At 41.4% G+C, this 17,345-nt stretch overlaps 2 protein-coding genes across 3 annotated transcripts in view; both read right to left on the bottom strand.

Moving 5' to 3' along the window:
- Positions 1 to 5,181: 5,181 nt before the first annotated feature.
- On the bottom strand, positions 5,182 to 6,843 carry LOC117954075 (gap junction delta-4 protein-like). Its single transcript, XM_034887555.1, has 3 exons — positions 6,789 to 6,843; positions 6,204 to 6,326; positions 5,182 to 6,068 (listed from the first exon to the last, which is right to left on the bottom strand). Exons 1-3 carry the CDS (start codon positions 6,841 to 6,843, stop codon positions 5,182 to 5,184), a joined length of 1,065 nt encoding a protein of 354 aa, XP_034743446.1.
- A 2,658-nt stretch (positions 6,844 to 9,501) lies between these two features.
- Positions 9,502 to 17,345, bottom strand: part of LOC117954791 (cyclin-Y-like) — a 14,108-nt gene continuing 6,264 nt past the window's right edge. Inside the window, exons 2-11 of one of the 2 annotated variants that reach the window (XM_034888787.1) lie at positions 15,604 to 15,678; positions 14,062 to 14,079; positions 13,750 to 13,784; positions 13,095 to 13,189; positions 12,948 to 12,983; positions 12,205 to 12,262; positions 11,868 to 11,987; positions 11,441 to 11,607; positions 10,395 to 10,557; positions 9,502 to 9,775 (exon numbers count right to left, since the gene is read on the bottom strand). In XM_034888787.1, coding sequence (XP_034744678.1) covers positions 9,659 to 9,775; positions 10,395 to 10,557; positions 11,441 to 11,607; positions 11,868 to 11,987; positions 12,205 to 12,262; positions 12,948 to 12,983; positions 13,095 to 13,189; positions 13,750 to 13,784; positions 14,062 to 14,079; positions 15,604 to 15,678 — 884 coding nt within the window. In that variant the 3' untranslated portion in view covers positions 9,502 to 9,658. The remainder of the gene's footprint in view (positions 9,776 to 10,394; positions 10,558 to 11,440; positions 11,608 to 11,867; positions 11,988 to 12,204; positions 12,263 to 12,947; positions 12,984 to 13,094; positions 13,190 to 13,749; positions 13,785 to 14,061; positions 14,080 to 15,603; positions 15,679 to 17,345) is intronic. The other variant, XM_034888788.1, reaches the window with a different exon arrangement.

Here is a 17,345-nt window from a genome sequence, read left to right as displayed (position 1 = left end):
TCGTGGGTGTATGAGAGCTGAGAGAGTCAACCTACACAGACACGTTGAGGGCTATGAAATAAAACAAAAAATTAAAAGAAGAATTGTCACTGATTCTTCTCTTTGGGTTTCTCACCACGATCAAACCCTTTAGAAACAAATATTGTTTATAGAAGCTTTAATATTATAGACTCAACATTAGCTTACCACACATGAAGAATAGCGTAAGTTTTTATTTAATCTCCAAATAAAACGCTCTATTTGAACGGCTTTTCCCAGCCTACCTTGCGGCATCTCTGCAAGTGCTTGTAACCCACCTCCACCCAAGCTCCCCCTTTTAGATTTATATTTACGTTGATGCTGCCCTGTACTGTACCCTGGGGTGCTCCTGCACTGACATTTCCATACATGCACATGGAAGGGCAGGGAGGGGTGCTGTCCCTGCCCCATGCTTTCCACATTTGCATGTTGAAGTGCGGGGAGGTCCTAGAACAAAGCCACACTGCCAAACCCAGACCCTATTGATCCTTATTGCAGGCTGATGGGGGGGGGGCTGTTAGTCTAGCTAGTGTTCCAGGTATGATTTTAGGAGCTAAAAGTGTTGGACATGTGGAAGAGAGAGGAGAGAGATGAAAAGTCAAGAGATTACCAAAGACTCATCTTTCATGTGCAAAAAGTCATGCAGTGTGATGGGTGTAGAGGTGAGAGGTCAAAGGTCATGTTTTTTTATTTCTGGCATTCTCCGCAGGGGCTAGAAAAGAACCAACTTCTCAATCTTAAATTCTATGACATAATAGACAGCATGTAGTATAATTAGTAGTTTTAACTGTTGTTTGGGACGTATCTGAGCAAGCTGGATGGATTCTCTAGTGAATGTTTCCAGATTTGAAGACACGCTTCACTAATTTTAGGCTTGCACATGAAGATCAGGTTACTTGTCACAACTGCTCAGGGTGTGAACCAGTTGTGTGTAATCTGGCTCTCCTGAATCCTCCAGCTTTGTGAAAATGCAATAAGTCTCGAACTCTGATTTAATCACATAGACACAGAAACTGAGCTCATGAGTTTTAATCTGCTGTGTGATCAAGGTTATAAATTTTATTCAAATGGTGTTTGAAAATGGCACACACGAGACCTTCAGCTCTCTCTGAGGAGCAGGCAAGGCAGATTTCAACTCTGCCACACGGTAGCGTGCATCCTAGAGAGAAAGATAGCCCTAACTAGACTTTAGCATGTGAGTTTATCTTCGTTTACCTTAAGGTTTGGCTAAACGTTACGCCTCCACCTCCGCCTTTGGGAAGACACGGACTTCTAACCCTAACCCTGATTATTTCCAAAATGTAGGGTTCGGTAAATTCTTCTGTGTGAGTCGTCATAATATTCTCCACGCATGTGAAATGAGTCGTGCTGCTCTTGGGTTTGTCCTGAACAAAGAGCAGCATATCCTTTTTCACAACTAACCTGTGGACAAGAATTGAAAGCAAAGACAAAGCCTTCGGCCCCCCTGTTCACACAGCAGCCTCCACCCTACAACCCCTCCTCATCAACATCAAAGGAAGACAGAATAGATTTTGTTATCTGAGCCATGGCCATCAGGGACAATCCCCCCCACTCATCTAAAAAACAACCTCAGAGGTGAAGAGGACACTAAGTAATCAATATTGTTGATGCCTCTGACATCTTCTCTGATGTGCTGTTGTGGTCCATCTTGAGTTTTCCATCCTACTTCTCAATCTCCTCCGCCTGTCACCCATGAGGTGGGGGGGTGTTGTTAATGCATCGGAGGTGGACGCAGTTTGATGCATTATTACTCCAGTAGAGAAAGAGGTCGATGGGGAGCAAAGGCACCAAATCCTGATAGTCTGCTTTGTGTTCATATCTGACAAACATAGAATCAGACATCCACCCGTTGAAGACATTTTCAACTTAAAATGATGACAAACCAGTGTGGATGGACAACTCTTTTACCGTTTAGAACACTGGATGATGCATTCCAAATTATCTTTTTTTTTGCTTGGAAATAGTGCCAGTGAAAGTTTTATCTTTTGACATATTTCCAGAAAGAGGCTTTAGAAATGTTTTTATTTTTCAGCCAATGATTTAAGATGCTGCAGCATCAATTCATCATTATCAATTCTTGTTTTCCTCCTATTTAAAAAAACTATAAAATGATTCCATTGCATCTTTGATGTGGAATGGAAAAAAATAGTTAATATTCATTGCAAAGATTTCTGTCCGTAGGTTCTTTGTCTACTGCAACAGTTACCACTGACCACTAGATGGCAGTACTGCCAACAAATGTCCTCAGTTCAAGTGATAAATGCAGGCAAAGAAAACCAAGCAGGGTCGAAATTTGTTTCAAACTCAAACTGAGAACTCAATCAATAAGTAATCACCATCATGGGTAGCACCTTTGTGTTTGACACTGGGTGTCATGGCTGAAAAAAAGAAAAGAAAAGGAAACTTTGGGCAGGAGGCAGTTTTCGTGGTTTTAATTCAAATCTAAATAAAACAATCTTAATACTACAGCATTATTCCAGCCAACAAGGTGCTTCCGGGGCAGTCTACAGCTCACTCAGTTACTGCGCTCACCCCATGTTGGCTGAGTCCTGCAGCGGCCCGGGTTCGGATCCGGCCTGCGGCGCTCTGCTGTGTATCGTCCCCCTTCTCTCTCTTTCTCCCCCGTTCACATCTGTTCTCTATCTAATAAAGGGATAACCCCCCCAAAAAATCATAATAATAATGTGCTTGTAGCAATAGAGTCAGTGGCTAATGTTTTTGGAGGATGTTATTGCTGCATATTCATACCAATGTCTGCCAATAACAATGCATATATATACTGTATATACCTGTGTTTTAAAGAGCTAAATGTTCCACATGATTCCTCTATAGATCTCACAACTAAGCAGGAACCTGGCTTAAACGTGACAGATGTTATGAATACATGATGTGTTGAGATAGACATGGCGACATGGGATTTTTAAAAGGAACACATGACTAATAAAATGTTGTGTGTGTGTATGATTTATGTAAAAAAAGCTAAAGGCAGACATTTAGCTCACTGGATAGCTGTCAAAAAAACGTTCTCCTAACTGGATGTTAGTGTTGGGTCTGGGTGATGTTCAAAACGTATACGTCTATCTAACATTTTAGACGTCTTAGCTCTAATCGAGCAGCTTTGTGTTTGAGAGAGTGTGTGTGTGTGTGTGTGTGTGTGTGTGTGAGTGTGCGTGTGGGGGTGGGTGGGTGGGTGTCTTCAAGGACACTGTTCTGTGTGGGTGGATGCATGTGTAGGGTCAGCAGGTTTGCTGGTCTGACCTCTTGACCTCCCCCTAGTGACAGTAGAGTGCTTAGCTGCCCCAAATACCACAGCAGAAGAAGACTGAGACGGGTTATGTGGCATGTGTTAGGGTCATAGCTACTCTGGGGGTAAAGGGTCTCACTGGTTGTGTTTTTGCGTTCAGTCATTGGCTTTACATGCACAGCAGTAACCGGGCCAGTTCTCCCTGTACACCAGAGCGGGGGGGAACGTGAAAAATACAGGAGGAAGTCTACGTCCGGTACAGAAGGTGGAACTCTTCTCCCATCTTGTTTTAACACTGCATGTGAATGCATTGGCTGTCATTGTTTTGACCAGACATGAGTGGCAGTTCTGAACATAGAAGTTCAAGAGTCCATGTTCTGCTCATTTTCACGTTCTTTATTGTATTTGCACCAGAAAAGGTTTACATGGTTTCATTTTTTCAAAAAACACCATATTTTAGTTGTACTGAACATTATTGCAGATCCTCTTTTTATCTTGTGTGTTGACCTCACTGTTATATGTCCAGAGTGAGACATCTCACTCCTATCCCATCTTTTGTTGGCAAAACACTGCTCCAACTCACTCAAGTTCACACTAATCTACAAAAGTAACCTACATCTACTTTCAGTACATGTTCCTTATCTGCAGGTTTTCCACACGAAGGTTTGGAAGAAGTCACCTGGCTCATCCTGCCTTGGACTGACCGAAGGTGGTTTGGCAGATTTGACCTAAGTCAGGTCAGGGCTGGGTCGTGGTGCGGTCATGTGAGAGGTCAGAGGCCAGGTGTGTCTCACCTGTCATCCAGACAACAGCTGAGCATTGGAACTGCTGCTTCGTCAAGGTTAGCCTGGGATTTGGGGAGTTTTCTCATGCAGAGAGGGTGTGGTGAATCAGTTTAGAGGTGTGCATCTCTCCCTGATGAGAAGATTCGACACATGGGCAACGATAAGGTTCAGGGACCCTACTTTTTTATTTGGAATGATTCCGTGCAATTTGATTTGATGTTGAAAGGCTTTAGTCCAATACGATAAGATGCGATTCCATCTGTTAATATTTTTTAATGCACACACATTCATATCCCTTTAAACATTAAAACAAACATATTCTATTAAAGAAGTATTGCCTACCTTCAAATTAATTTATATTGTGTAAAAGGGACCAGTAAATAGCTAGGACATGCTTATTAAGCTAGCCACTTTTAACTAAATAACATTTAGTTATTTTCACACAAATGTAAGGCTTTTGTCTCCCTCGCGAAAGAACACACGTCATCAGCATTGACTACTGCACTTATTGACTTTGAAACAAACACAATCATTTGAGTTGCTATGGCGAATAGGAAACCATTTGCCTATCTAGCTGTGAGCGCTCAACATTATCATTGATTAGCTGTTTTTCAAGCCACCAGATGAATGCAAGTTCAATATTCACTCTTCTTTTAGGGCTGTTTTGATCTCCACCAAGTCCTGAGAAAATAACTGACTCTTTAGCTGGCTCATGCCCGTTACTTAGCTAGCTGGCTTACTATGTTGCTTAGCTTGCTTAAGCCATTTGGCATGCTAGCTTATTAGTTGTCTGCCATTTGGTGGTGGACAGGTAGCCTACACCGGGTTTATAAAGGCTTATTTTTCTGGTTGATAAGAGGAGTATTTAGAAAAAAACAACACATTGAGCCAAAAGTTGCTAAAAGGCTATTCGTCTGTAGGGTTGTCACTAATATAATCAATAAAAGATGTGTTTGAAAGAGAAAAAAGGGGGGCTTAATCTGGGCACTCTCTCATACATAGTCCAATAAAAACAGAAATAAACTAAAATACTGATAAGAAAAGAAAAGGTTTCAAAGGTAGTGTCACAGCAGTTTCTTGTCCAGCGACAGTGATACATGGCCACCCAGCCAATTACACCCATGCCCTCTTCTCTTTAGATTCACTGCTATCAGAGTGTTGGCCTGAGTTTGCCCCAACTGGAGTGTTCTGGTCCAGCTTTTTGGCACCCATAGGTGTTGGCATCCCAGGCTTTGGTGGTCCTCTGTCAGTGCGAGGGGACATAGGGGGCCTCATGTGGCTGTGGAAGACAAAGTGAGTTGGTACTGGAGTGCTCATGGGAGCGGCTGAACGAGACATCTCCAATTTAGCATCTTTGCATCCTGGCCTCGTGTCGTTAGTGACTTCTCCAGTTTTGGTGACGGTTCCATTATTCCCCCTAGCATGAAGAGGGTCACCATCTGGGAGTGGAACAACTGCTTTTTGATCTTTGAGACCCTTCTTTGAACTTTCACTCGGGCTGATTGTTCTGGTTAAAGGCACATCACTGTCTTCAGTTGTGGCTGTCATGGTGAACATACTAGTTTCCTCTCCTTTACTCATCTCCTCCATCAACATCTCCCTTTGTATTCTCCACCTCACCATCGCCTTCATGGAGCTCACCAGGTCAACCACACTCAGCAGAATGGACGAGGACGCCACGGCCAGCATCAAGTTGAGCATTAAGGTCTTCTCCGTTGGTCTGGAGATGTAGCACTCCACCCCAGATGTGCAGGGCGCCTCGTAACACAGGAAGCTCCTAGGAATGGAGAAACCAAAGAGAAAAAACTGGCCTGCACCAAAAACCACTTCCACGAGGATCCGTAGAATTACAACCAGAAAGTAAGCACAGTAGAAGCGCGGCGCTCCCCACTCTCGTTGCAGTTTGTGAAGTGGAGTTTTATGCAAAGACACTTCTCTTGAGGAGCTGGAGTTCTCATGGCTGAAAGATGAAACTTCCCGACTCCTGTCACCGTAGAACTCTCCAAAATATGGATAGGACAAAACGTTATGCACAATGTAGGTTGCAAAAAGCATATGTGGAAAACAGAGAAGAATGAGGTGGAAAAGCCAGAGATGGAAGACGGATACAGGAGCAAATACATCGAAACACACACTGGAGCAGCCTGGCTGGATGGTGTTGCAGATAAATCTTTCCTGCTCGTCACTGAACAGGGTGAAGCCGGCCAGCAGGAGGACGAGCAGGCGGAGGACCAGCATCATCATGCACCACGCTTTGCCTGTGGTGGAAAAGGAAATGATCAAGGAATTGACTGCTAGAATAAATGAAGTTAAATGATCCCAGTGGGGTAATGGTTACATTGAAGCAGTAAATAATAGGATATTTATAAATTAATCATATGTGCCAAACATGTCCTAATGATGAATGGTGATTAAGCAGCAGAAAAGCAAAGAAATGCTTGAAAATGACAAAATGACATGGAGTAAAACCCAAAGATAGTCACATTTACAATATAATACTTATTCAAAGTATGTTGTGTATAAAGCATTCCTTAACACATTGACCTTGGTCACCACTTGGATTAAGAAAGGAACCGTTCTTATTGCTTTTGTGATCTGTTGACGTTTTCAGCTTTTTACACTAAGTGATTATTTGTGTTAACAGATATGTAATATTCATCACATTTAAGATAAACGTTGCCAGAGCACAAACACGGCTTCATTTCTAAAGAAGAACGTACCCACAAAGGAGACATTGCGACTGATAGTGATGAAGAGTAGGTCGCTTGCTCCCATCGTCCTTATTGGTAGACACTGATCCTGATCCCATAGGAAAGGAGTCAAGACTTTTTAAGAAAAGCCCCAATCCAGATCCAATCCAAGGACACAGTCTGAAACTGCTGTCCTTTTCAACATTGTTCTACAACTTCACTGCTGACCCTCACAGCTTGCCACTAAATACAGTCACGTCCAACGTTTCGTTCCCAAGGAGGGGCCAGGACCTGTGGAGAGAGCTATTCTTACCAGGCTGCCATCAAAGCATTGTTGGGATATCGAGGTAGTGGTCAACCTTACAGGAAGCTGACAATCATACATAGGCCAGCTTGGAATAGACAATCAGGAACCTGTGTGAGACAGCTAAATGACATTGAGTCAATCTCAAAGTCACATTACACAAAAAACAACCAACACTTAACAATTAGCAAATTCCTAAATTAATTTTATCCACTTAGGTTGCACCTGCAATTGCACTTGACGTGATCATGTGCAATGTGAGTACATTATTTCATTAAATTATTTTACTATTTTACTATTCACTTTAGTTTTCAACTTCTTCCCGTCTACAAAAAATTAAAAAATACGGCAACACTGGCATATCACACTAGGTTGAAAAAAATATACAAGACTGCATGTCTGCAGCCTGCAGCCTCCTGTCTGGTGCCGTTGGGTTTTAACTTTTTTTTTTTTAAACACAGAAATATAAAAAAATGTTTTTTACTTTTATTTTTTATAAAAAAGAACATTTTAATATCAAACCCAAATCAACACATCCATAAATAATTCACAATTAACCTTTTTTAGTTTTTTTTAAAGTCTTTATATAATATACAAAGTTTTTCCAAAAAATTCCAAAAAGAACATTTTTAGTGCTTTAGTTTTTTTTTTTTTTTTTAAAGAAACATGATAACTTGATCAGTTATTTGCCAGCAGCAATTAGAAATGGAAATACTAAATAATCAATGGCTCAGAAGTCAGGGTTTATATGATACTATTACTGTCGTCAGTGGACATTTTACACCCTTTTTAGGGGGGCTCAAAAAATAAATCAATTAATTAATTTTTTATAACATTTTTGTGCTTTGAGTGAGAGTTTGCAAACTACTTAGTGACAGAGGGAAAACAATTGCAGGTTTAATATCCTGTGTCGCTGTCTCTATGCTTAAAGGAACTTTCGTGGTTCATTTTTTTGCATTTATCCTTTGTAATAATAATAAATATATGTATTAATTGTTGTCCAGTGCAACTGATTTGGAGGGGGAGGGTGGTTCACTCTTTTGCAAGGCACTGTAACCATGTCCCATTCTATTAGGGGCTGAGCCCCCCTAAAGGTCTCATCCTAGAATCGCCCATGGAAAGTCTACAAATGACTTCTAATCTTTGATTTAACCACACAATTTGTGTCTCATTTCTGTTCTTTTTTGTAATCTGGTATATGGGGCATTCATCTTTTTCCATGGACACTTTTTCTGATCAACAGGACTCATCTGTCACACATTAGAGATAGACATTACTTCATGTGTGACGATTATTAAAGGACTGTTTCCAAAAATAAACCACCTGCTGGACACCAGAGGGAGGACTCGAGTAGGATTTATGGTGTTATCCTTAGCAAGGTTTCCCTTCAAACCTGATAGCTCCAAACTGTGTGCTTCTCAGGAAATAAGGAAACAGCGCTGTTTGTTGGTTTCCCTAACGCATTCTCACTGGTTTTAAAAAGCTCTTAACCCTTATCTTGTCTTTGTGTCAAATTTAAACCCTTGTCTATTTTGATTAACCCAAAAACTTGAAAAGCTGAAAGGTTTGAATTCTAGAAAAGTGGGTCACGACTTAATAACCTTGGGAAAATTTGGGTCACAGGGTGCTGAACCACTTTGACAAAGTCATGTTAAGATATAACCACAGACTGATTCAGATTCTCTGAAAAAAATGTTCTGGTTTATTTCATGTAATACAGTTTGAAACAATGTGGTAGTTGTTTGATTATAAATGTTCCCAAAATAGCAATGCATCTGCATCTGTCACATTCTTATTCATTCTGGCTCCTTCTATCTGCAATGTGTTTGTCACTGGTCAGATGTTGTGCTTCAATCCTTAGTGGAGCATCACAATGAATCAAAAGATTAAACAGACTACCTGAGTATTGAGAAGTATGCTTGCAATACTGTAAACCTTAAATATATGTACTTCCAAAAGGGAAAACTTGCTAAAAGTTTTATTATTCTAAGAAAAAACTACACAACTGGAATTGTGCAGGTTCTATGGGTTCAGGCGGCTGCAGCCGCTCACATAAGTTCACATAATTAACGTCCAATAAATAATATGCTTCATTATGAAGTTGCAGGGCCACCTCAAAGGCAGGTTATTTCAACTGTCAGTTATGTGTTTCGAAACAGGCTAGACACGAAGAAATGAACTCCGCCAAGACATGAAGACTAGTTCACCATGCCCTGCCTGAGGAGGTTTGGGACGCTGTCTCGTCATGGGAGCCCCACGGATGATCCAACAGCCAGGAAGTCCCTGCTGTCTTTCATGATCCGAAGAGTCGAGGCACTGCGAAGGCATCAGGTTACGTTAGAAACCTCTTTGGCGTTCAACCCACCTCCCAAAACCACAGGTGAGGTTTCAATTTCTTGCCTCCAGTTTGAAGGTCTGACGTCCAAACGTGTTTTTTTAGCTATTAATCGCTGTTCCACCAAGTTCCAATTCTTAGTATCATGTGGCTTTCCAAACTGAAGTTTTTGAACTCTGTACAGTTTCCACTATAGTTTCCTCATCCAGCCAGTGTGTGCAGCTTGATGCCAGTGGTGAGAGCATGGCAGATGAATCGGGATTAGGAGAGGATTGCAGGAACCCATCTGATGCCACATAGATTGTCCGTGCTGGCAGAGCGCTTCCTCGCAGCCCGCCGTACGTCCTTGTACCTGTCATCACACAGCCTGGAAATCGCCTGTAGAGAGGACATAGAAAGGCTTTTTTATGAAGGAACCAACATTCCAACCCTTGTATCTATAGTATTTTTCTAGTAGTGATCATTAAAAGAACTTTTTAAAGGTTACTTCATTCTTTCAATCTGGAAAGATTGGGAAGATGTCAATCCCTATTTTCCTGTTTTGAGTGTAAGTGACCGATATGAACAACAACCTTTGAATTTACATTGAAACTTACATTGTAGCTTGCTTTGCTTACACAGTCTTGCTAAATATTGGCAAATTATATTTGGACTAGCGACCAAAAAACTACAACACCACGGAATAAAAAACAACAACAATCTAAAGCGCTGCGGGAGCATTTCAGGAGAGGTAACGTTACATGGACATGGAAAATTAAGACCTGTTTAAAATTATTTAAGACCTAGAACACAATAGGCTTCTTCAGAGAAGGTTTTTACTATAGTGTCTGTTTTGATCCAACCACTGAGGAAATCTTTCTTCACCTAGCGGCTTTGATTTTTCTTGGCTGAATAAGAGGAAACACAAGAAAATGTAGAAAATAAAAGGGGGGGGGGGGGGGTAGCACTTGGAGAATAAAGACTGGTGTGCATGGACAGCTGAATGGAAGCGCTTCACCTCTAGTTTTTGGGCCTTGTCTCTGCTTAGCGGCTCCAGGGGGAAGCTGAGGTCGTTGGTCTCTGACAGCGATCGCAGGTCGAAGTAATACTTGGCGTACACACTGGACGGCACGTTGATGTTAAACTGCAGCAGCTCCAGGAACTGGCGCTCCAACTCGTTCCTGTTAGAGAGGAAGGAGCTGGAGGTTCATTCATGGCACCAATACGTCAAATATGTACAGGATGTGTGTTTATAAGGCCTGTAACCATGGGCGTTGACACCGTGGGTGTCTGAGCACTCACCCAAATACTGAGCACCCACTGAGCACCTAGGTGTGCCAGACTGCCAGTAGATTGCATTCATTTCAAATGACACATTGCAATTGGTTCTAAGTAGAGCGTCTGTTAAAGTGTGATTGGTTATGTCGCTGTCAGTCCCACAATGCAGTCTCACTAACTTTTTGCATTTTTTGATTTATGCCATTTTGACTAATGACGAGCACTGTTTACCTAAATTGCTCATAATTTGTTTCTGAATGATCTCAGCGTCTGGATTCTTGGTTTAGTTTCACCATGCTGTGAAATTCCTAGAGCAGAACTCCTTAGCTTACAATGGACCATCACAGACATTTTCTTTTAGCAATTATTTTTTAGGGGTGCTGGGATCAAGTTCTAAAACCGCTCCTGGTTGATGACACGAAATGATAAGGGGGGGATACAGTTTGAAAACATGGTGATGACTATTTTTGCACTCCTAATTTAATTTAATGTAAGTTTTTTGTCAACAATCAATGCTTTGTTTTCTTACAAACAAGGATACATGTTCTATTGACAATTGGATGTTTATTTAAGAAACAAATAAAATGTTTCATGATAATAGAGAGGCGTGCAATACTTCATATGACGATTGAACGCCGTGTGGACTAGCCGGACCTTCCTCCGCCGTGCAGTGGAGGAATGTCTGACTATGCATGGCTACTCCAAACCCAATCCTAATAATAATCTTAATTGTTGAACCAAAGTCAAAAAACATCAAAACAATCCCCTTTCTTTGATCAAACTCACATGTCCTCCACGGTGATATCCTTGAGGATCTGGCAGTAGTCCACGTTCCAGACGGCCTGGTCGTCCCAGACCTTGGAGGCCAGCAGGATAGCACCCAGAACAATCCTCTTCCAGTTCCCCGGACAGATGTCAATCTCTGCATAGGTCAGGAGCCTCTCCAGGTAGACCTGCACAACAGCATGGATAAAGCAGACATTCCTAAAAAGGGGTTGGAAAGTAAGGCAGGAAGTGTTCTCCCATTGCCAGACCTTCCTCAGCCGCGCTGCGCAGGGTTTCTGCAGGTTTAACCAAGTCAAAGTAGTGAATAAAGTGTGTGACTCTGTTTGAGTATAACTGTAGTGAGTGTGTGTGCAGCAGGGCAGCTTGAGGTGGCTGCCAGCCAAAGCAGAGACAGGGGAGGTAACTGGAGGACGTAAAATCCTCTTACCAGGGTGACGATGGCACACTCAGCAGTGAGCTGAGCGGCACTGAACAGCGTCCGGACAAACCGGTAGATCTGCTTCTGCTCCGGGTCGTGGTGGTCGTAGTCCGGCGGCACCTCGGATTTCTAGGGGAGGAGATGGAAGAAAAGAGGTGGACAAAGGGGGGCAAGATATGGGTTTAAAGGTAGAAGGAAGAGTTAAGGAAAGGACATAAGTAGGGAAATTAAAAAGCACAGTGACTACACACACACATTACAGAAAAACACAATATTCTGACCCAACACGTTAGAAGGAGGAACATGTTTTTGAGCTGAATGTGTTATATAACTGATGATGTCTTACTGAAAGAGGGTGAAGCTTCTCATCAAATATATCTAGCAGCATCCCTCCTTCTGGGTCCCTGCATGAGAAGAACGTTAGATAGTGGATTTCATTTATAAGATCTGTGTCACTATTGTAGCAAAAAAGATATAAATACATAGGATAGATGGTGGAAATATGTTTATAGGCTCAACTACAGATGTTTTTATGGAAGAGGATTAGGGCAAATTGTGAAAAAATGGAGATGAGTTCTAAATTTAAATCAGAAATATGAGCCTAATCTCAGAACTCTGACTTAATTCTCAGACTTCTTATTACTAAAATCAGATATTAAGAATATTTTTACACATGTGGCCATAATCTTCTTCTGTAGAATATAGCTTATGTTTTTTTTTCATCAGCAGCAGTAATTCTTGTTTATTTAATACTAAGTCAACTTAATCAAAATCCACATTTATTTAATTTGGAAGTGACAAAATGTTCAATCTAGTTTTTGGTAGTGCAACTAAATAAGAAGAACATATTTCTCTTTTTCATAACATGTACTGCTCCTTTATTCTATCGTCTTGTTCAGACAATCCAAATATCAGATTGCAGCAATTAACTTTACACAAAAAAAGAATTAGAAAAGGAAAACAATCTATACAGAATATGTCTTTGAATTTCAATTCAAGTTTCATACATTGCTATTATAATGTTATATCCTATCTCAGGACACTTTTCAGATGGAGTAGGTTGTCCACACACTGACTGAGAATCCCCACCTGTTTTTGATGTGGTAGTAAATGGCCAGTGCTACACTGTAAAGAGAACAAATGATACAGGTTTTAATATGGTTTAAATATGACAGATCTGTAGATGATAAATAATATATCTTCCTATGTGAGAGACAGTTTCTACCATGCTTTTACCATTTGATGGTGTATTTGAGGTTGGGCTGGCTGACGGTGTTGTCGTCGAGGAAGATGGTGGAGCAGGAGCTGAATTTACGCCTCAGAGTTCCATGCTGCACACACACACACACACACACACACACACACACAACCACACACACACACACACACACACACACACACACACACAACCACAGACACACACACACACACACAACCACAGAGACACACACACACACACACACACAACCACAGACACACACACAACACACAACCGAAGACACACATCCACAGGCACACACACACTTGCGCACACACACAAACACACACACACACAATCACAGACACACATCCAAAGGCACACACACACTTGCGCACGCACACACACACATACACACAGACACACAAACACCCACACACACACACACACAACTGTTATTAGAGTGTACATGTTTTCTCTGACCCACATAAAGCATGCCAGGGTGTCATGCACAGTGGGAATGACAATCAGCAACATGCAACCTCACAATGTGAGAAATTACATTTCCAGGTTCCTGTGAACACAACATTCAGTCCTTTCAATGTGACAAAGGCCCATAGCAACAAATCACTGGTAAATGTGAGTTTTAACATGACATGGTTTTGATTTGTCGAGAGAGAAATGTCCACTTACATTGTTGATGAAGAGGCTTTTTCGTTTATCTCGCACTAAAGACAGAAAGCAAGGTTTATCATGACATTTCTTTTCAACAGCAGCAAAAAGACAAAAAACTGAACCCAGCAGCTATCAGCCAGAAACACACGCTGTATGCACAAGAAGCCAAAACACAACTTTCCTAGGCTAACTGTAACACAGAGAACCAAAGCTGCCAGAGTTGAGCGGTAAACGTTAGAAAGCCGAGCGACCAGAGCTTCAACAGACAGAAGACAGGGTGGCGTTACGCCAGTAGAGGGAGACGGAGTCCCGTCTCTCAGGACCACTCACCATCCCTGCAGGGCGCCTCTGAAACAAAGAGGAGCCAGACACCGTACTGTCACCACAGCAGATGCTTAACATAAGCCATAGATATCAAATATATCGAATATCTCGGATGATGTCATATGTGGTATAGGATGAGCTACAACATTCAGTAAGCATTAGCAATGTCACCACCATTTTGAATGAATGAATGAATAAATGGTTTTATTTCAACCAACTTCCTTAAAGTACAAGACACAAAATATTTTACGTTAAAAAAAAGAATAAGCTAAATAAATGAATGCTCTTGTCCCACTGGTGTAGTCTACGTGATACGTAGGTACCCACTAAGAAAGCTCCAGGATTTCCACCCACTTTAAATAGCCCATTGACCCGCAACAACATACTTTCCATTATATTTTTTATATATTTAAAAATTCCATCTGTGTTTTTCATCTTCATGTAGGCTAAATGAAGGTATTTCCACTTTAAAATGGTGCTTAACTGTGTGTCAGAATACAGGAAATGAAGTCTTTGATGCCTAAAAACTTCCCTGGGGGAGGACTGTGTCATGTTTTGTCCTGTGTTCTTTCAAAAAACCTTTTTAACATCGAGGGCCAATTCTGGTATTTTTTACCCATGTACTGTATATTGATACGTTTAAATAAATTTGCACTATCCCCTTCTTAAACGAACTGAATTGAATTGATACTTATTGGTTCTATTTAACTTGCTTGTGAAATTAATTGATGCAATCAGGGCCCCTGAAGGGATCATGAGATACCCAAGATCCTCTATTCTAAAGATGCATTCATACACGCTCTAAACGCCACCTGCTTATACCAATAAAATAGGGCCCAGATTTTTCTAACACGTTGGAACATACTGGAGAGCATTGCGTCTTTGGGACTCAACAATCTCTCAGCTCACAGAGATACGTAACCTGTGACCAGCTGCATGGCTAACAAACCCTTTCTGTTTCTGATCCAAAATGGGACGCTCATTCATTTCAAATGCTTATTTATCCACTTAATATCATTCATTCTTTGTTTGTTTGCAAATGACCGAATGTTTAACACAAATTCTCTGAATGAAGAACCCTTTGCAGAAAAAAGGTTTAATTTCAGATATGGTGCAAAATAATATCTAATATCTGTGTGACAATATTCAACTTATAAGGGGAATTGCATTTATTACATGGAATCTTTATACTTCAACCTCACAAATGTTGTTGTCCTGTTTGTCCCGAGGCCTCTGAGAGAAACAATAATTCATGCTCATGCTCATTATGACCCCCCCCCCACAGGATGCTTATGCTCTCAGTCAGATGCCTTTGGGCAACGGCATAAATTAGCGGACATCAGCCGGCCACAAAGAAACTGCTCTGGGATCCCCGCTCCTACAGAAATACCTATATTTATATTCTCTATATTTCTCTCTCTCTTTTCATGACGAGTGATTCCTATGCATACATGCTAACTAGGTGATCCTGGTTGCAAATCTAGTTCGCATTAAAAAGACAATTTTCAAACTGATGAATGGGTTGATTCCTGTGAATGTGACACTCACCGTTGTTCTGGGACTTGCTGAGGAATATGGTGCTGGCCCGCGGATGCTCCGACGGATTGTACTCCTTACATAACTCTGTCCAAACACAAAGCATACAGTGTCACTTTGGGAAATAGCAACAGTGATCAGAGGCACAACACTGCAGTCATCTTCAATGCAAGTAACGGAAACTGAAGTACTTCTTCTGTATGAATGAATGAATTTAGTTTATTAGAGTTTATTTTCGTGTCTGGACGCTTACACATGGCAGATCCACTCTAGCATTCCTAGTTCTGACACAAAACTAAATATGTACAGTACATAAAGGGTACAAATATACAATGTTCAACACAAATAAAACAGATAAATACAAGAAGTAAATATCTTGTAATCCCGTAAATATCTTGTCAATATGTAAATACAGGCCTACCCAATGGAATTCCCAGAATGCACAGCAGCTGGTGTCGAGTGTTGATATGTGATATTCAGCACCTCAAGTAAACTTTAACGAAGACTCGTGTTCCGCGGCTGCACCGTGAAACGAGAGAAGCTCGACCAACCAATCAGCTGACCGGCCTACCTGTGGGCCTTACTGCTCTTACATAATGGATTAACAACAGGCGCACCTTGCTCCTGCACCACTACTGTTTTCAATAACCTCTTATTGTTTTCAATGTTTGATTGATTAGTTTCAATAGTAAGGCGAATGATAATTAACCCTCTGAGGTCTAAGAGCATTTTTAGATATTGTCTTAAATCTCCTTTTAGGCGACTTTGCATGTAACCTTATCCCCGTGTACTTCATATTAAAATATTCAGAACAAACTCAGCTTTCTGTACAGTGATGCCCAAAAGGCATCCTGATCCCCCCACCCACCACACCACACCCCACCCCACCATCACCCCTCCTTACATTTGTATCTACATTTTGCTCAACCCTAGTCTGGCATGCAGCACAGGGCTGCTGAAGGACAAGTGTTGGATTTAGCAGCATTGTATGTGGTTTGAATTCTCTGTCTGTTTTTTTGAAGCATCTTGCTGCGTTAGCATCTCTATCCTTAAATGTTGCAGTCTCAGCAACACGGGGCTGCTATCGGTTACCACAGTTTGGTTTTGAGGAAGCATCAGTCCTGTCCATTTTCCCACAATTCTTAACGTTAGGTCTGACCATCAAAGCTCTTTCACAGTTCTGTCTGACTTCTAGATCAGGCAGTGGAAACTGACACTGTACAGAACTACAACGGGTCCAGTTATATCTGCAATGGCTCAAATTAACTTTAAACAATGCTTTAGATATTTCTTTTCAACTTGCCTCTTTAAGCTCTTTGTTTGGTCCTAGCCAGTGGTGGAAAAAGTTTTCAAATCCTTTATTTAAAGTGACTTTATGTACCTTAAATGTTTCTGAAACTGTGTAATGTTCCATCAGATGATCATAGATGTCGGGTCAGGGGCCTTTGGCGTTGTTATTGACGCTAAAATTCTCCTTTACATCTGATCTACGTGCTCTTTCTCGGGACTAATGGCGTCACTTTGACGCAATTAGGTTAAGGAAAAGGTCGTGGGTGGGCTTTTGTTTCCATGACGCGCGGGAAAAACGGGATGGCTGGGTTTAGGAGAAGAAGAACGAGGCAGTTGGGCTTAGGAGAAGAAGAACGAGGCAGTTGGGTTTAGGAGAAGAAGAAAGCCGTGGTTAGGTTTAGGAAATGTGACGCGCAGGACACAATCCCCGGTCTCCTGGGTGGTAAGAGTCCTGTGTTGTTTTA

This window comes from Etheostoma cragini, chromosome 12 (assembly GCF_013103735.1).
Source record: "Etheostoma cragini isolate CJK2018 chromosome 12, CSU_Ecrag_1.0, whole genome shotgun sequence".
Classification (NCBI taxonomy): domain Eukaryota; kingdom Metazoa; phylum Chordata; class Actinopteri; order Perciformes; family Percidae; genus Etheostoma; species Etheostoma cragini.
The sequence above is the reverse complement of the archived record's forward strand: the minus strand, read 5'-3'. Positions and strand labels throughout refer to the sequence as shown.